Source organism: Eleutherodactylus coqui, chromosome 4, assembly GCF_035609145.1.
Source record: "Eleutherodactylus coqui strain aEleCoq1 chromosome 4, aEleCoq1.hap1, whole genome shotgun sequence".
Classification (NCBI taxonomy): Eukaryota; Metazoa; Chordata; class Amphibia; order Anura; family Eleutherodactylidae; genus Eleutherodactylus; species Eleutherodactylus coqui.
Window position 1 is genome coordinate 22,925,518 of NC_089840.1, and position 20,068 is coordinate 22,945,585.

The window sequence follows — 20,068 nt, forward strand, 5'->3', positions numbered from 1 at the left end:
GAGGAAACAAAGCAATATATGTTGCACTAAAAGGTAGTCTGCCTAATCTGCCTGTGCAAAAAATAGCAAGATAGCAGCATACATTTAAGAGCTGCGGAATAAGTTGGCACTATACAAATAAAGATTATTATTATTATTTATTACTCACACCAGAACAGCTCAAAGAATAAATATAGTACCAGAACCAAGCTCATAACATAAATACAGTACCTGAACCAAACTCATAACATAAATACAGTAGCTGAACCAAACTTATAACATGAAAATGTCAGCAAAACCAAGCTCATAATACAAATACAGCACGAACCGACCCCAATACAATACTGGAATCAAGCTCACAACATAAATACAGTCCCAGAACCAAATTCTTAAACATAGATGCAGCACCAGAAGTCAGCACAGTGCATAAAGCAGAAGTACTTAACTCATAATATAAATATAGCACCAGAACCAAGGTCATAACACAAATACAGAACCAAACTCAATATATAAATAACGCGACAGAACCAAGTTCATAACAAATACAGCACCAGAACCAAGCTCTTAATATAAAAACAATACTACAATCACAGGCTCATAATATAAATACAGCCCCAAAACCAAGCTGTTAATGTAAATAGAGTATTAGAACTAAGTGAAGTGATGACAGTGGCACCTTGGAACATTAGAGGGGGGAGACATAGTCTAGAGGAAGATGATTCATGTAACTCCATGAAACACTGTCATACAGAGAAAGAATACAAGAGGGATGATTGCCCTCAGCCTAAATCTGCAAGGTGTCCCCCTTACAAGCATGTTGATGGCACCCTGTGCAACTCCACGGATTGGTTATACCATTATACCTCCTGCAGGGTGTGGAATGTGTGATCAGAAAATGACTTTCAACGATTGCCCTCTCATATAAAACTGATTTTTATATTAAACACATTTTGAAACAATTTTCGGCTTTTTTTTTTCATTTTTGATGCCACAATATATTTTTTTTAAATCTTAAAATCCTGTAATTCTCAAACTGACCACTAGGCTTAATAATTGTCTGACACTTCCTTTTCCGTAGAGAAAACTTCTCAGTCACAAAACTTCTCAGTGAGTTCTTATCTCACAGGCAGGATTACACTGAGAGGTGACACCTATATGTAGATAACACAGGATCCCCTATTCATAATAGGTGATGTCACAGCTCACCTCCTCCCCTCCATGCACAGGTCACACAGCATGCCCACCACACTCTCCCACAGAAATCTATAGATCATGGCTACAACTTACTTCCTCCCCTTACTGCGCAGGTCACACAGCATGCCCACAACATTCTCCCATTGTTTAGTTGATGGTCACAACCTACCTCTTCACCTCCCTGCACATGTCAGAGAGCAACACCTTAGCATACAAGACAATGGGCTGCCTCCTATTCTTTGTATGAATGGACAATGAGTTCTACTGTGAAGCATATGGCCAAATGCTGTTAAGGGCAGCTCAGTCAAAATTACCGCCCCCTTAATCTCTAATAGGTGCTTTTTGGGATAGAGAGTACCAGGTTAATTCTGTCTATAGTCTTATATGAAATGTTAAAATCATTGAAAATGAAATGTTTGCTTTAGCTTTGGGTGGTCTCAGCGGTGAGACCCCCACAATAAGCAAGTTCTTTCCTATGGGACAGAGGATAACTTGCAATACTGGGTCTGGTACAAGCCCTTTAAGAAAGTATTTCCAAAAGTCTGTAGATGTGCGTTGTGAAGCGTTGTACAATATTACATAGGCGGGGATAAGGGTGGTATGAAAGGGTTAATTTTACAGGGAATGATTTTTTTTTGTGAGTCACGGATGAATCACGCGATATGTAAAAAAAAAAAAATGTTCAATGGAAGTTTAATAAGCGTAAAAAAACTTCTCGAGAAATGTAAATGCCGAGCCTCGCACGCCGATGACACTGTTAATTTCAGAGCGGCGAGCTTTCAACTACTTTCTGTTACTCAACATTAGCAATTTTCATTTTTGTGGAGCCATTAAGAGCAATAGAGGGATCTTTTCCGAGTGCCCGCGTTACATTAAGAAGTGATAGATATGTGATTTAGTGCTCCAGGCACGATATGAAACTGGAGATTTCACAAACCTCATTCATCCGCGGACCAGGTGTGTTACATTCCCATAACTTAATTGCTCATCTGGGCTCTCCTCACTTCTATTAAATCAATAGCATTCCTCTTTAATGCACCCCTGGCATATTCAATTCATTTCTCGTCTAACTAGGACAAGTACAATTACTTTTGCACATTTAATTTTGCTCTTTCGCGAAGGAGTCCCTGTGGAGATGTTTTTGGACAAGTGAATCAATCCAAAAAGTTCATGTCAAACTCAACATGGCTGATCTAATGCAAGCGCCGCTAGTTGGGGCTATCAATAGACTCCTAGAAGGACACTAAACCTAGGCATGAATAGAGAAAAAGAAACAGACGGATTTGTCACACTTTCCAATAGCCTGGCTTTGGTCCTTGACCCCCTGATGGTGGAAGAGGTGGGGCTTAATTAAAGTGATTAGTCTTGCTTGGTCTCCATTGCAACAGAGCTGTTGGAGGATGGTTCTATTGACATGCAGGAATGCTACCTTCTAATAGTAATAGTGGCATTGTTCCATCTTTCATTTGCATAAATTTCCCAGTGGAGCATGCATGGCCTTATAAGCCTCCTCATACATCTACTAGGTGCTCTCTCCCCAAGGAGAAACTTTTACCCCTACTGAGAAGTCAACAGGAGTCTATAGCTGGGTTTACCAGCATTCGGCATTCTGTTTTCCTGTTTTGTCATGGAAGCAGGAAAGAGGAATGCTGGTTCCATCTAATAATGGAGTCAATTGACACCAGACGGACTCTATTGACTATAATGGGGTCTCTTTGGCTTCTGTCCTGCCCTCCACTATATTCATGAATAAAATAGCATAGCATGCTGTGCTATTTTGCAGGGCTGTGGAGTTGGAGTCACGGAGTTGGAGTCACGGAGTTGGAGTCACGGAGTTGGAGTCATAGAGTTGGAGTCACGGAGTTGGAGTCACGGAGTTGGAGTCACGGAGTTGGAGTCAATAGAAAAAATATATAAATATTAGAAATATGGTATAATTCATTAAATGCACAATGTATTGCATATGTCCTTACATATGGATTTAGTAAAGTATTGAAATGTCCAAAAAAACATGTTCTATTCATCAAAGCCCCTATTTATCAAAAATATTAATAACTAAGATGTGGAGACAGAAATAGAAAAGCAGTTATTGCCTTTCCTCTCCCTTAGACTAAGTAACCTCATGCTGCTTCTTCAAGGCTTTTAGTTGAGATGAGTCCGTGCTGCACCATCTGTATATGCTCATTAGTGAAGCTCCTCCTCTGCAGACCAGAGGAAGGAGGCACTTATGAGTCATATATGAAGGTGTCGGAGTCAGAAGTCTGGGAAAGTTGAGAAGTCGGAGGTTTGGCTCACCGACCACACAGTCCTGCTATTTCATTCAGGATTATATTTTAGATCCATGCCAGAGGTTCTCATGCAGATGTGCCCCCCGACTAAGGGTTTAAGACTCTGTTCACACCTGTGTTTAGGGTTTCAATTTTTTTTTTGTCATGGGGATAAAAAAAACACAAACAAATCTTTCCATCTACTTTCCCATTGATATCAGTGAGGGTTTTTAGGGCCCTCAGACTGTCCCAGCTCGTGTCTGTTCCATCAGGGTTACATTATTTTCTAAATGGAAACAATAGCATAGTCTACTGCGCTATTCTTTCCACCCCTAAAATCAAAAACTTGATGGAAAACTAGGCTTTTGGTTTTTTTACATTGTTGTCAATGCAGAACTGATGAAAACAGAAAGCCTTCTGTTTGTATCCATTATTTGTTCTCCTTAACGGAACCATTTTTCCTTCTGCACATATTCAGAAGGAAAGTAGAAAAAAAAATCTTCTCAATCATCAGCCTGTGCTAAAAGGCCTTAAAGGAATTTTTGGGGGATTAAAATATTAATGACCTATCCTCAGGAGAGATCATCAATATCTGATTGGTGGGCGTCCTCCGCTCAGGATCCTCACTGATCAGCTGTTTGAAGAGGACTTGGTGTTTATCTTCTTCTTAGGCTAGTGAGATCATGGTCATGCTCCACATGGCCGTTCATGCTCCACATGGCCGTTCATGCTCCACATGGCTGTTTAGGCGCCGTTGTAAATGGGATTGAGCCACTGTACCATACACCGATGTACAGTACTGTACCTGGTATGCAGTGAAGAGCCTGTAGGCTTGCCCGAGGACTATGACTAGAGATGAGCGAGCACCAAAATGCTCGGGTCCTCGTTATTCGAGACGAGCTTTTCGTAAAATTCGAGAGCTCTACTCGAGTAACGAACCCCATTGACTTCAATGGGAGACTCGAGTATTTTTGTATGGGACCCGCCGGTTGCCGAGCTTTTTTTTTCCCCCTGTGTTCTCTCTTTCTCCTCCGCTAAGCCAGCCACAAACTACCGTTGACGTGCACAGCGGGGAGGGGTCAAATCTGACATGTCAGCAGTGGGGAGGGGCCAAAACTGGGGCGAGGTCGAACACGGCGTGATGCTCGCTCAAGTAGCGAGCACCATCGAGTATGCTAAAACTGGAACGAGCATCAAGCTCGGAAGAGTACGTCCGCTCAACTCTAACTATGACCTCTTCAAATAACCGATTGGTGGGGGTCCCAAACTGATAGGATATTAATGACCTATCCTAAAGTCATCAATACTGGAGTCTCAAAAAGCCCTTTCACATTGAGTTTGTGTCCTACCCATCTTTGCACAGGTGTATTTGTCCTAGTTTCCTCCCAAAAACATACTGATGAGTTAATTCGGAATTCAGATTTTGAGTCCTAATGGGGACAAAAAGTGATGACAACCTTTGTGAATTATGTTGGCGGCATACAGATGTAGCAATCGTTAACATGACTGGCATATCGTGGGAGTTACATCACTGTAGTAGTTATCATAGTGCGCTAAATGTCAAGTTAGCGTTTTCCACATTCGTGTTGTATCTAAAATAAATCCCATTCCCAGACCGCGACAGCGGAGGGAATCTGATGATAAAAGGGGAGGACTATACGGGAACAGAAGTGGATTCTGAACTTTTACCTTGATTTGCAATTATGCACAATTAAAAACAAAAAGTTGCAGTCGACTCAAGGTCAACATTGCTCCTTGTTGTTCCATACAGCGTAAGTGATGGAAAAGCCGAAAGATCATCTGCTGCAAAGTCGCTAATGAACCTCCGCATAGAACAAGTCCATATACATTCATGCGCTGCCACATGTTAATTCACTTCCTCTTCAGGTTACATCTCAGCTATTGCAAACTTGCACTAATTGGCTTTTGCCGCCACGGCTAGTAGATCGTCTTTTAGAGCGTGACCTCCTACCATTTCTGCCTGCTGCATATTTTGAACTTAGACTTGTTGTCTTTTGGCCTCATTCTGGTATATGAGGGTCGTAATTTGGGAATTCTTCATGGTGCAAGGTCGAAGGCGTTACGAATTTCCCATAAAAATCTTAGTTGACTCGTTAGGGTTACATTTTTGATAACAAAATCAATTTCATTTTTGGGATGTACGGAGCTAAGAGGAACATAAGATGCCTTGTAGCTTCTCCTTTAGGCTTCTACCATCCAACTTGCTAGAAGAGAGTAAATTGCTCAACTCAATCCAAAGAAAGATTTGCCAGTCCATAGAATAGAATTGATGACTATTTTTAAAGGGTTTTTCTGGGGCATAAAACAAAAGTTAGGATTCTTTTACACTGGCGCGAGTTAATTATTTTTGTTTTTCTGTTCTGTTAAAGGAGCAGAGAAACATAAAAAAACTGTTCAGTTTTTTTCCCATTGATTTTAATGGTTTTTGTTATAAAAAAAAAAAAAAAAAATTTCTGTTTATTTCCGTTTAATTCCATTTTTCAGACCAAATAGCGCATTTAGCCGGTTTACAAAAACTGAGGCATATTCCGTTTTTCAGTGATCTTGGTTAAAATGTGCCCATTATTTGCTACATGAAAGAGGAAGCGACTTGTTATTTGGGTAGCACCAACTTATTCCGCAGCACTTTCAGGTAATTTTTTTGTTTATTACCCCCCACCAAGCTGGGTACTCACTTTACTGATCGCGAAAGGATGGAAGGCTGAGTCAACCTTGAGGTGGTTACCTGAACCAGGCAGGGATTGAACCGACAACCTTCAGGTCCTCTGAGCCACATGAGTTAAAAATCGCATCACACTTGCATGAAACTCGCAAATTTTTGACATTTTTCCTATTGAAGCAACATACGATTTTCCCCGTGCGTGAAAATGACGTTCTGTGATATGATGCGATTTTCTTGCGATAACACAGCAAACTTGCATAAATATCAAAAATTTAAGAGTATGTTATCAGTCAGAATTTCTCCGAACACTATAACTTATGTAAATTTGGCCTAAGGGTTATAGTTTCTGGTTTCCCGGCACGGAGGGTTAGATGTAAAACCGCTCAGCATGTAGCCACCCTTCTGTATCCTATCCATAAAGCAGATGGCATGGACAAGCGTATCCAACCAATCCCCCTTTTTTCAGTTACGGCTCCTGAGATCACTGCTCGGAAATTCCTAATGAAGAAAAGACGCTGATAGATTAATGACCGAATCTGCCCAAAAATATACCAATCAACACTTCATGCTCGGATTCTTAAATACCTTGGAGATAAGCTGGCAAATATTTCTGCACATTCTATGGGTGGCTTTTCTTTTCAGTTGATATTTTGACAGGTGGTTTCATGAGCTGTAGCCCCAATTTCAGTGTGAACTTTAAGCGTGGGGACAAGATAAGGTTACAAATTAATGAACACTTGGGAAGCAGAGTATGCGCTCCTTATTATACCCTCCGTCTATTAAAATACACGGCAACTGCAGTCGGGGGGGAAAAGTCATTTTCGGGGGATAGAATGTGTACAACCTTCTCCTTGATACAATTATAGAAAGAGTTCTGTAACTCCAACAGTAGAAAAAACATTATCGTTGTTAGGAAAGTGACAGTTGGTGTGCAGAATAATAGAAAACTCGAAAAGTATATAAAATAATGTGACATATACATATATTGTATGGAAAATAGAGCCGTGGCCCCGGGGTGCAGCATGAAATCCGTGGATCAGTTTCAGTGTGAATCCACGCTAGATGGGAAAATCCAGCAATCTGAGCGACTTCCAACGAGGCCCGGTCATCGGTGCTAGACTAGCCGGGGCCTGCAGTTCTCACACTGACCACAAAACCCAATAATAGTCTGACACGTCCTGTTCTGTAGAGACGCCTCAGCCATCATCTCATCATCATCACAGGCAGGATTACAATGATAGATGACCCCTATATATGGATTACACATGATTCACCATTCACAGTAGGTGATGTCCCAGCTCACCTTCTCCTGCTCAATGAACAGGTCATAGAGCATGCCCACCACACTCTCCCACATAAATCTATAGATCACGGTCACAGCTTACCTCCTCCCCCTTCCTGCACAGATCACAGAGCATGCCCACAACAATCTCCCATTGTTTAGTTGATGGCCACAGCCTACCTCTTCACTTTCACCCACATGTCAGAGAGCATGCCCACCACACTCTCCCACATAAATCTATAGATCTTGGTCACAGCTTACCTCCTCCCCCTTCCTGCACAGATCAATGAGCATGCTCACAACAATCCCCCACTGTTTCGTTGATGGCCACTTTCATCCACATGTTAGAGAGCACGCCAACAACACTGTCGCATAGAAGGCAATGGGTTGCCTCCTGTCCATTGTATGAATGGCCTATGAGTTCTACTGTGAGGCGTGTTTAGACAACTTTGTCAAACTCTAGAACGCCTAATAGTTGGCTCAGTTTACCAAAATTCAGAGCATCATTTTTGGCATGTAATATCACATTAATGTCACCCCCTTTCCTCTAAAACCCACACCTCTTCTCACAAAGCCTTGCCCTTTTTTGGATATGGCAAAAAAATGGGGACATTCATTAACCCTTTCTAATGCACTATCTGACGTCTAAAGACATTATGATTTAAGGCTGTACAGCTCCGATATTGGAAGACATCCGTCAGGGTTCTCTTACTGTATATTGCCAGCCTCTCTGCTGTTGGAGCCTATCCAATGTGTCACCTCATGCAGTACTGCCTTTAGCCAGCAGATAGCGCCGTTTTATAACAGCAGAAAAAGAGTAACCCCCTAGGAAAAACCAAGATACAAACTGGATTGGAAAGGTATTAAAAAACAAAAACACACTTTTTTATGCAAGTTGGCATTTGTGCAAAAATTAGTGACTTTCTGCTCTCTGTGCATTTTTGAAAAGGCGTGTGGCTCATCAAAAGGAGGTGTGGCCATGCAGGACTGAAACATTTATGTTTAGTTTATGCAAAAAACTAGCGGAAATTATATCCAATCTGGCGTACATTTCTGCCTAGCAGCACAGAGCTGCCGAGATGCACCGATACATGAAGAGCCGTGTGCCTATTCATGTATTAGCGGAAAGATTTCTTTGGCGCAATGATTATTATTAAGACCGCCGTTTCAAAGCCGGTCCTAATAAACTTCCCCTAAAGTGTCTAAAAAACATCATGAATGTGGAGCAAAGCAGGTCAGACAGAAAAGTGGCGCACTATCAGTGGTAAATAACTTTTTTAGTGGTTTCCGTGTACTTCACCCATTAACACATTCCATTACTTCACCTACAGACTCCGCATGTGACGTAAGCAGCCGGTATGCGGTACGAATCAGACGTTTAAAATGCAAAAAAATAAAAAAGTTGAAAAGCGAAAAATCAAAAACTTGTTGACGAGGTCCTTATTTGTAGCATTGTTATTACTATGCTGGTTGTATTCCGGCAGCTATCAGCGATACCCATCAAGTCTTATCCATTCCTAATGCATATAGAGAAAGGAGGCCGTGATCTTTAAAAGTCAACGTCCAGAAAACCTTTAGAAATCTCGGCGCGCCGCGCTCAATGCGTGTGAATAGAGAATAAATAAATCTCAGGATAAAACGAGAAGGTCGACCTTGTTCTAAACAAGCAGGCATTCTGCAAGTCCACAATACCTGCCCTGCGAGTCAGATCACATTGCTGAAGCTACGCCACCACACCGCGCTACCACTGCGTCTGTGCAGCGGGAATAAATGTGTTTCTTATGTGTCCTTCAGCCTGGCGTATACATAGATGGCATTGAAAGCAGACAATAAGCAGCGCGCATATTACGCCTCGTGCGTGCCAAAGGCCTCCGAACACAAATAGGAAAGAGAATGAATGCAGAAACTACAACTAAACCAGATTTGATGACGGCTGGATAAATGGAACATACTCGACCAATGTGCGCCAAAGTCTGAAGCTGAGTTTCCAAATGGTGATTTATTAGTGACCCCTGCACTTTTATGATTGGAGCTTCCCTGGATGCAAATTAGACCTGTGACCCCAGAATGCAGCAGAAAATCAAGTTTTCTGTGTGAAGCTACCTATGATGCTAGGGGGTAAAAGTGGCCATATGCATTCAGTGCCGGCCTTATATGAAATGACACCCTAGATGGAATTTTTTTTGGCGCCTCGGGAAATATATATATATATGTGTGTAAAATAGGTAATCTTCTAGAAAGCAGGAAGACAGCAGCATAAACATACCAGAACAGCTCAGCGAATAGATACTGTACCAGAACCAAGTTCACTACATAAATACAGCTCCAGAATCAAGCTCATAACATAAAAACCGCACAATCCAACTTTCAGATATAGATACAATACTAAAACCAAGCTTAGTACATAGTATAATACAAGAACAAAACTCATACCATTAATACGGTACCAGAATCAAATTTGTACCATAAATATAATACCAGAATCAAGCTGATAACATAAATACCGCACAATCCAAACTCTGTGTATACATACAATACTAGAACCAAGCTTAGTACATGGGTATAATATGAGAACCCAACTTGTACCATAAATATGATGCTAGAACCAAGATCATAACATAAATACAGCACTACAACCAAGCTCAGTACAAAAGTACAGCCCCAGAACCAGTCTGATAATATAAATACTAACCCAGAATTAGGGTCAGTACATAAATACAATATGTATGATTATACTACCGCCCGTTCATCCTCATATGGTAATTCTTGGCCATATAAAAGAAGAAAAGCTAGCACCGTTTGACATACGTGCCGTGTATTCGGCTGCTATAAAAGCACGCTAAGGCTCATTCACATGACCGTATATATGCCGTGTATTATGTATGTGAACCCAGCGTGAAAAATAACACATAAGGACCTATTGTGGTGCGTACTACGCACTGAAACCAATGGGCTTGTAGAATTACACAGGAAATGCGCAAAAAACACTGCCATGAATGGAATATGCAATGACTACTGCAGGTTTGAGGACCGAACCCGCCTACGGTTGTGTGAATAAGTATTGAGGGCCCTTTCATACGAGGTGACTGTTGGGCATAGAAGCATCCGACAGTGGTCCAAGCGATAATCACACAGGAGCAATCATCACTTAATAAACGGAGGCGGAGCAGGCGGCGATCGTTCCGGTCGTCCCACCTCCATCCACACTAAACAGGCCGCCATTCATAGATCAACAACTGCCTGTTCGCACGGGCCGATCATTGTTGGCTTTTATGGGAGCTAAAAACTAAAAACTCCGACAGGAGAGCGACTCCTCGTTCAGTACCCTGATGGGGGCCGCGTGTATTTGGCACGACTATTGCCCAAAATGGGCATTTCCAATGAGGAGTCACCTGCTGTAAAGGTACCTTACGTCCCGTAACATCTGCACCCGTCCCAATGAATGACCTTATACTGCTGCAAACAATAAGTCTCCCCCTAAACATGGAGGATCTGATAACATTCAGTGACCCAAACACTAGTAATGGCCCTAATCTGTCCCGATCTCCCTTCCTCCATACATCACCCTGACAATTGTCTTTAAACATGCAAATACACTGGAGCACAGAGAGCGATGGATGCGAAGCTGGTGAAGCTAATCCTTTGTGATAAATTAGCCTGAGAGAAGGAGATAGAAGAAGGAAAAACTTATTTATCTCCCCGAGGTGAGTTAATTGCAAATTCCAACAGGAGACAAAAAGTTGAGCGGTCACCGACATTTAGCGGAAGTACAGACAGCACACCCGTCTCCACAGAGGTGCATGTGCGGCAATGGTTCACATGATTGGCGCAACGTCATAACTTGATTCACAACATTGCAATGACGTTACCCTAACACCAGAGGCGCCCCATCCATGAGGCGGAGGTCGGCAGGACCTCAGAGGCAGCAAACCCAACAAGCACTGAACTCACTCTGTCCCTAGCTGCCGTCCAGTGGCCACCGCTGTTGTAACATTAAGGCCCCCGTCACATGAGCGTATGCATATTTGTGCACACCTAAGCAAAACTTTTTGAGCACTGACAGATGCTTTTTTGCATGTGCCCCAGTATATTTGGCTGTACTTTTTGCATTCGCAAGGCGTGTTTATTAGCGTGCAGCCAACAAACACGCCCCAATTTAAATGGCTAATTAGTGTAATGAGTTCGGGATTAATTCTACAGCATATCACGCATCTCCTTGCGTATTGCTCACGCATTTGCGCATCTCCCCATTGACTTATATGGGACCTTTGGTGCGTAAAAGTGCAGGAAAATAGAGCACGCTGCTTTGGTTTTCTGCACGATCAAAATGCGCAAGAAAATACGCGCCTGCGAACGCACGCATTGAAAACAATGGATTCTATTCCCTGCACTGTGAATTTTGCGAGTGCCAATACTCGCGCCAATCTAGCCTAACTTGCTATCGCCTATTTGTGCTTGAGATAAAGGAATTAGATTGCAAGGCCCGACATGAGCGCACAGTTTGTACAGCTCTATGGAATATGTTGGCGCTACATAATGCATCCTGTAACAGCTGGAGAGTATCAGACTATGCATAGAAAGATTGATGGGCAGTGACAAGGAGATCTGGTCTACCATATAGCACAGGTAACATATAGCTATGATCACATCTAGGACAGAGCAGATACAGGAGAAGATACAATGTATCAATCGTTGCCCAATAAGAGTCAATATTGTACTCCAAGTATCCACTCTCTCCATCTGGTGTCTGCAGGGCCAAGTCCTCATTCATCTGTAGACCTGCCTTCTCCTCAGCGGCCGTCTCATACTAATACCACAAAACTGAGGTTTAATACATGATATATAATTACAAGAAACCCCCAAATAATAGATGTAGAGGGTGAGGAATATTCATTTAGGAGCTTTGGGGAGACTTGAGGGTCATCTGATGAATGTAGTCATGCCAATGTTCATATATGTGTCCGGTAGGAAAAGACATAATGGTGGGAGTTCTTATATAGAGGCGACACTCACATCTGCATCGGAGAGTCCAGTGAAGCTCTCACATAAAGTCTTGGATGAAGCAGTGCAGCATGCTGGGAAAATGCTGGAAATTATAACGAAAGCTGGATGGACCCCATTATAGTGAAAGGAATCTGCATGGCAGCGTTTGATTCAGTCATAGGACGGATCTGTTTGGATTTCCAAACCTGAACTGAAGCCCGAAAACGGACGAGAATATGGCCTAAAAGTTATAAGGCAAAATATCTCAAATCAATCTATCTAATATCTACCTCATATCTATCTATCATCTATCTCTCTATCTAATATCTATCTATCTCATATCTATCTATCTATCTAATATCTATCTCATATCTATCTATCTATCTATCTATCTCATATCTATCTATCTCATATCTATCTATCTATCTATCTATCTCCGATCTATCTAATATCTATCTCATATCTATATATCTATCTATCTCATATATATCTCATATCTGTCTACCTATCTATCTAATATCTATCTCATATCTATGTATCTATCTATCTATTATCTATCAATCTATGTAATATCTATCTATCTATCTATCTATCTCATACCTATCTATCTATCTATCTATCTCATATCTATCTATCCATCTATCTCATATCTATCTATCTCATATCTATCTATCTAATATCTATCTATCTATCTCATAACTATCTACCTATCTAATATCTATCTATTTCATATCTGTCTATCTATCTATCTATCTATCTATCTATCTATCTCATATCTATCTTTCTATCTATCTAATATCTATCTATCTACATCATATCTATCTATCTATCTCATATCTATCTTCTATCTATCTCATATCTATCTATCTATCTAATATCTATCTATTTCATATCTGTCTACCTATCTCCTATCTATCTCATATCTATCTTTCTATCTATCTAATATCTATCTCATATCTATCTATCTCATATCTATCTATCTCATATCTATCTATCTATCTATCTATATATCTCATATCTATCCATCTCATATCTATCTATCTATCTATCTGTCTATCATCTCATATCTATCTATCTCATATCTATCTATCCATCTCATATCTATCTCATATCTCTCTCATATCTATCTAATATCTATCTATCTATCTATCTCATATCTATCTAATATCTATCTATCTATCTATCTCTCTCATATCTATCTATCTATCTCATATCTATCTATCTATCTATCTATCTAATATCTATCTATCTATCTATCTATCTCATATCTATCTATCTATCTATCTCATATCTATCTATCTATCTATCTATCCATCTATCCATCTCCTATCTATCTATCTATCTATCTATCTATCTATCTATCTATCTATCCAATATCTATCTATCTATCTATCTATCTCATATCTATCTATCCATCTCATATCTATCTCATATCTCTCTCATATCTATCTAATATCTATCTATCTATCTATCTATCTCACTTGAATATGCATTTTTAATGCCTGTAACATCCCTTTAAGGCCTCATTCAGGCAAGCGCTGTTTTCGTGCTGCTAAGCAGCGCACAGAGCACACTTCTATAGGAACCAATAGGTTCCGCGGCTATCGTGTGCTAACATAGCGCACATCTGAATGAGGCCTCAGTCTCCTTTAGGCTCCTTTCACAAAGGCGAGCGCGATATCAGCCGATAAACTTGACTTTCAACTGCGGAATTAGGTTTGTCTTGTGGAATAATTCTTGCGGATTCCGAACATACAGGAGATGTAATTCTGCGCCCGATGCCTGCGGAACAGAATGCAATTACAAACACAACACAATCCGCACTAGTTGACAAAATCGTCGCCTGTGCTGCGTCCTGGAACCTCTTCCGTCCGTGTGGAAGGTCCCTCGGTGAAGTTTCAGTTTAGTTAAAACTAATTTGGACCGAACCAAACTTTTTGCAGAAACTCGTCAAACCGGCTGAACTGAACTTTTGAAAAGTTCACTCATCACTAATCCGGGCCGTTCACCCCGACCCCCTGAGGAACCCCCCATGGTGTATATTTTATATTATCAACCAGTGTGCAGCCAGGGAGTATTATATATCAGCGCTGCCCTCAGCCTTCCTGTGTTCCATATAGGATAACTATAGGCTCTGCACCTATCTGTCTCTACACTTCGCTGTGGGGGTTGGTTTCCTGTTGCCCCCTTCAAATGTGCTCTAATTACAGCCTTGGGCTACAATGACCACCACAGGGGGACCGCCTGGTGCCTGAAACGTGGCTGGAATGACAACAGGACGGCAGGTCATGTTGTCCGCTGGAAGTTACTAATGGTCTTTTACACGGGCCGACAAAGCGATCTGATCCCCACGATCCAGCGAGAACCTGAATGATTGTCGTTGAGTGTAAATGCAGGCAGTGACTGAACGACGAATGAGAATTCATTCTCTTATCATTCGTCGTTCCGTTTCTGCCTGAATAAAGACTGATCAAGAATCGGCCGTGTGAACAGGCAGTCATTCATCTATGAGCGACTGCCTGTTCACTGTGTATGAAGGTGGGCTGGAATGATTCCCGTCTGCTCCGTCTCCATTCATTAGCATCGATCATTCGCGTTTTAAACCGCAGGAACGATAATCACTGGGATGGACTGCCAATCCAGTCGTTCCATGTAAAAGGACCCTAATGGACCAGATCCCCCCCAAAAACCTTCAAGTTCCCCACAAGCTGGAGGGAAAGATGGCAAAAGCTTCTTCCAACCGAACCTGATCTGTACGAGCGCTTTCACATGAGCGGATGAGCGTTTACTTGCACTTTAGACCAACTTTTTGGCGCACTGAACAAGGTTTTTTTGCGTGCAGATCGCATTTTAACTGTACTTTTTCCGCGAAGGGAATGATAATTTGCGCACGGACAACAAAGACGCACGGCTTGAAATGGCTAATTAGTCTAATGAGTTCCAGATGTGTTCTTTCCTTCTAACTGAATTACGCAGCGTGTTACGCATTCGCACACTCCTCCGTAGACTTCTATGGGGACCTTTGGTGCGCAAATATATAGAAAAGTCGAACATACTGAGTTCTTTTCTTTGCGCGACCAAAATACGGAAATATGAATGAACCCATTGAAATCGATGGGTTCTGTTCTCTGCGTATTCATTTTTTAATTTGCCCCGAGGGTGCGTTTATACTGGCGAGTACAACGTCGTTCCGAGAAACTCGGACTTATATCGCGTTTCCAAAAACACGATTTTTCTGTGAGAGTGAAGCGTTCTGCAAGAGAGAAAAGAATCGCATTCGTAGCAAGTCCAACTTTCTAGCATGTGGAAGCGAGAAGCCCACCTGACCCCGCGCCAGAAACATCCGGCTCCTCCTGTACCCGGGTCCTATCGGCTACCCAGCAGAAGACTCGGCGGTTGTAGATCACAGTTCGCAGGACTGGCGGGGGATCATTAACAGTTCCCTGACCGCGGTTTATAAGCAGGTAATTAGGGTTGATTATAGGATTATGACACGAACACGAGCGCCCCGGGGAACGGTCACAGCACCTTCCTCAAGTTTGGAGGCTTTAGGATTGGTAAGCAGCCTCTCCCTGCTGTGGAGTGATGATCCGGGGGAAATACGGAAGGACGTATTTATGGCGAATTTATACAGGCGATTCCTGTATGTTGCGAGATGCTTAGAAATCGCACGTGAAAAGTAGCCAATTTTTTTACAGCAGTATTTAGACTGATTCTATCAAGTTTTGCGCGTTGCGAGACGCACAGAGATAGAACCCATTATCGGCAATGGGTCTATACATAGGCACCATTTTTCTCTTGCAGCGATACTGATGCGACGGAACGACTGCGGCGCGTCCTATTTTTGGATGACATCGCATTTCATACCAAAGGCAAAAATCACCTTGCACTTGCACGCCGCGTGCGATGGGATGGGATTCTTGTCATTAAAAGTGCTGGAGCGATTTTTTTTCACGTAAGAGAAAAACGATCGCGAAGCTCACATGTGCAGCAATGTGATGCTTTTTTTTTTTTTGCACAACGCATCAAACTGGCAGAATAATTGCATCGTCGCAAGTGTGATTCGGGTCAGAATTCCTCCAACCGATATCGCACTCGCCCGTGTAAATACGCCCTCATGCCGCTGTCACACGAACGTATTTGCACAGCGTTTTGTACGCGCAGGGAGTTGTACCCATTGAGTGCGTTCACTTCTGCGTATTTTGTGCGCACAATGAATTCACGCGCAAAAAAAGGCAAATAAGTAGCCTGTTCGATTTTCCTGAACATTTGCGCACAAAAATTACACATATTGAACTAATTATACTAATTGCCCCTCTCTATGAATGGAGGCGCGGTTCCGTGTTTTTTTTGCACATACAAATATGCAATGCCCATTGAGCAAATCCGCGTTGCACATGCGTACATGAATGCGCTTGGGCCCATGTGACTCAGGCCATTGGGCAGAGAAGAGAACCCGTTGGTATCAATGGGTTAGTTCTCATGAATGTGTTTTGCGCACGCATTGCGTGATGGAGGTGCGAAAATGCGTAATTCAGTGAAAAAATAGAACACACCGGACCTCATTAGGCAAAATAAATCAGGTATATTATGTGTGAAGAGGCCCTGCGTGCGCAAAAAGTACAATACTACGCGCTAATATGCGCGCAAATCAAAATCGCAAATTCTGTGTATCGCGAGCTGCACAGCAATCGCACGTGAAAAGAACCCATTATTTTAAATAGGTGCATTTACATGTTCAATGTTGCACTTGCAGAAGTGAAAATTACAGCGCGTCCTTTTTTGCGGGGGGCGATTCTGTTACAAGGATCGCCCATTCTTCACTACGAGAGCGGAAAAAGAAAAATCACATCACACTCGCATGTAATTGCGAGTTTCGTGCGAGTGCGATGCAATCTTCTGTACTTACTATTCGAACAACATGCAAATTTCACGGATTGGAGAATCACAAGTTCAGTGACGTGTTTTGCGCATTTCTCACAAAACACATCGCAATTGCATTTAAAAATGAGGGTTTATAATTGCGTTATCGGTCCGAGTTTCTTAGACCGGCACGGCACTCGCTGTGGGCATATATGGGAAATAGTTCAATCTTTGTCGCGGTCAGACGGAAATTGCATGTAAAAGTCGGATGGAACTCACACGAAAAAAAATAACACACTGATTCTAATGGGTTAATTTGCATAAACGATTTTTCACTTGCACTGATAGTGCGAGATAGAAAAATCAGAGTTTGTCTTATTTCTGGGTGATATCGTCCACTCTAGCGCCAAAATAAAATAGTAGAATCCTGCTCGCCATTCCGCATCAAAATCCGCAGTTATCCGTGTGGACTTTGGCGCTCAGAGACGGCACCTTCTGTCCTGTGCGAAGGGTCCCTCATCCTAGGTTCACAGGGGCAGATTTGTAGAGGACTTTCTGCGTGGACCCTCTGCACGAAAAATTCGCAACGCTTACAGTAGCATCAAAGTGAACAAGATTTTCACGCTGCGGACAAAATCTGCCCAAAATCCGTGCGAAAAGTTACCAGCGGAGCGGATTTGGGATCCGCAGGATGCAAATGTTAGCACCGGATGCGCTGCGGATCTTGCCCAATGCACTTCAATGGAGAGGCAAAATTCTGCAGCAAATCCTTACTAAATCTGCAGCCGCGCATTTCCTACAGTAGATATTCTGTCCGGAAAATACGTTGATAAACCGCTGCAAAATCTGCAACAAATTCGCAACCGTGGCTGCAGATCTGGAAAGCAGATTTTCTGCGCCAAAATCGGAACAAAATCCATGGCAAATCCATCCCAGGTGAAGAGAGCCTTAAAACTGATCCAAGAAACCTACGGAAGTCAACTTTATAGCTGCTGCAGAACCTCTTAGGCGAAAGAGCAACCAATACAGAAGCATAATGAATTAGTTCATTGCATGTATCACTTGAAATGGTAACATTGTAACTTCCAGAATACATAAACAGCAGCGTCCATCATCACAGTGTCCCCCTCAGCCCATTCATACCTGATGAGATGCATATTGATCCACACAGCAGGCAAAAGTAAGCAAAGGCAGCAATCATCGTAGTCCAGTACTGTCAGATAGTAATCTCATACCAGGGAAACCCCAAAATGTGGTTTATAAACCCAAATAATTCCTTGTGCAAGAATTGTAGATCCAGTTTAGCTTAATATAAGCAATCCCATAGACGTTCAGGAAAGTAGTCTTCAACAAGGTTCAGGAAAGTAGTCTTCAACAACTGAACGATGAACTTCCAGCCTCAGAGCAGAAAGCAAAAAGTCTACTCCAAAAAGTCCTGAAATCCGACTGTACAAGAGGGAAGGAGAGAAATAACCCCCAAGACTCTCAACTACAAGGCTGCTGCAGCCCCATCTAGTACAAGCACCCAACTTCTAGTGTAGATTGTAAGCTCATCAGCCAAGAAGAGGGACCTCAGCACATGCAAAACAGCCAAGTCCTGCTGAGATTGAAGTTAGATGCCACCCTTTGTGTGCCAGAGCTCTTATTCTTCCCTCTCAGGACATCACATTTGCATTTCTTCCATCCCTCAGCTGCAAGGATCTTTCGCATCAACTTCTGCAAATCCTTCCAGACTTGATCCTTCTTTATAAGACAACACAGGAGGAGGAGATGGTCAAAGGGGATGCTGCAGAACCTCTTGGTCTTCCTGTTCTTGTTGCTGAGAAGTTTGCAGAGTCCTGTGTTTATCCCTCCTGCTCAGACTGGAGCAGATCCCCATTTCATTCTACACATGCGATGCATGCAGCTCAGAGGCAACTCTGCTTAAAGGAGCCGCCTACAATTCTCCTGCCCTTTTGTTGTTGATACACATGTACAGCTAGAGAGATTCAGGCTCGTTGCTGCCATCTACTGTTCATACGGGCGTACTGCAGGTCCTGACTGATTTTTGTTTTCTATGAATATTTTGTTTATTGTTTTTAGCATCAGCAACATTGTAGCTTTAATGGTAACAAATAGTTACATGTTTACTAATGTTGTTGCTTAAGAAGACAATAATAATAATAATAATAATAATGGCTTTTCACACTAGCGCTTTGCTGACCGGTCATGGGAACAGTAAAAAGGAGAGAAAACGTTTCGTTTTCGAGCCAATAGAAATGCGTTCCAGTGAAAGGTCTTCGGTTTCAATCCGTTTCTGTATTTTCTGTCTCCATTTCGTATTGGATCAAAAGCACAGACCGCTTTTGTTTCGGAAACGGAATACAGACGGATCTTTTTTTAATGCGTTGTGCCCAATGGGAGGCGGATGGACCTTAAAGACAATCTACTTTTAATTTCCAGCTTTGCTTGTTTTCTGCATAGTAGTGGCAGCTCTTCAATGAATATGGCTCAGTAGTTAGCACTGTTGCCTTGCAATACTGGGGACTCCAGTTCAAAGCTCATCAAGGCCAACATCAACTTTGAAAACTACTTCATTCTTTGTCAGATATGAACCTACAACTCCAGCACTGCAAGGCAACAGCTGAGCCACCACACCTTGTAACATTGTGGCTCTGGGTTCATATCTGACTATGGAGGTTGTATGTTCTCATCATGTTTCTTCTTCTCAAGCATGGTGGCTCAGTCATTAGCCTTGCAGCGTTGGCATTGTAGGGTGATGGCTGTATTGGCTTTGTATGCTCTCGTTGTGTTTATTCTTCTTGCTCTTCTACTTCT

The 20,068-nt window shown here is 42.2% G+C and overlaps 1 protein-coding gene across 1 annotated transcript in view; it reads right to left on the bottom strand.

The window, feature by feature from the left end:
• Positions 1 to 19,155, bottom strand: part of ROBO1 (roundabout guidance receptor 1) — a 434,821-nt gene extending 415,666 nt beyond the window's left edge. The window contains exon 1 of the mRNA XM_066599140.1: positions 18,395 to 19,155. Within this exon, the coding sequence (XP_066455237.1) occupies positions 18,395 to 18,452 (58 nt within the window). The 5' untranslated portion in view covers positions 18,453 to 19,155. The remainder of the gene's footprint in view (positions 1 to 18,394) is intronic.
• Positions 19,156 to 20,068: the final 913 nt, after the last annotated feature.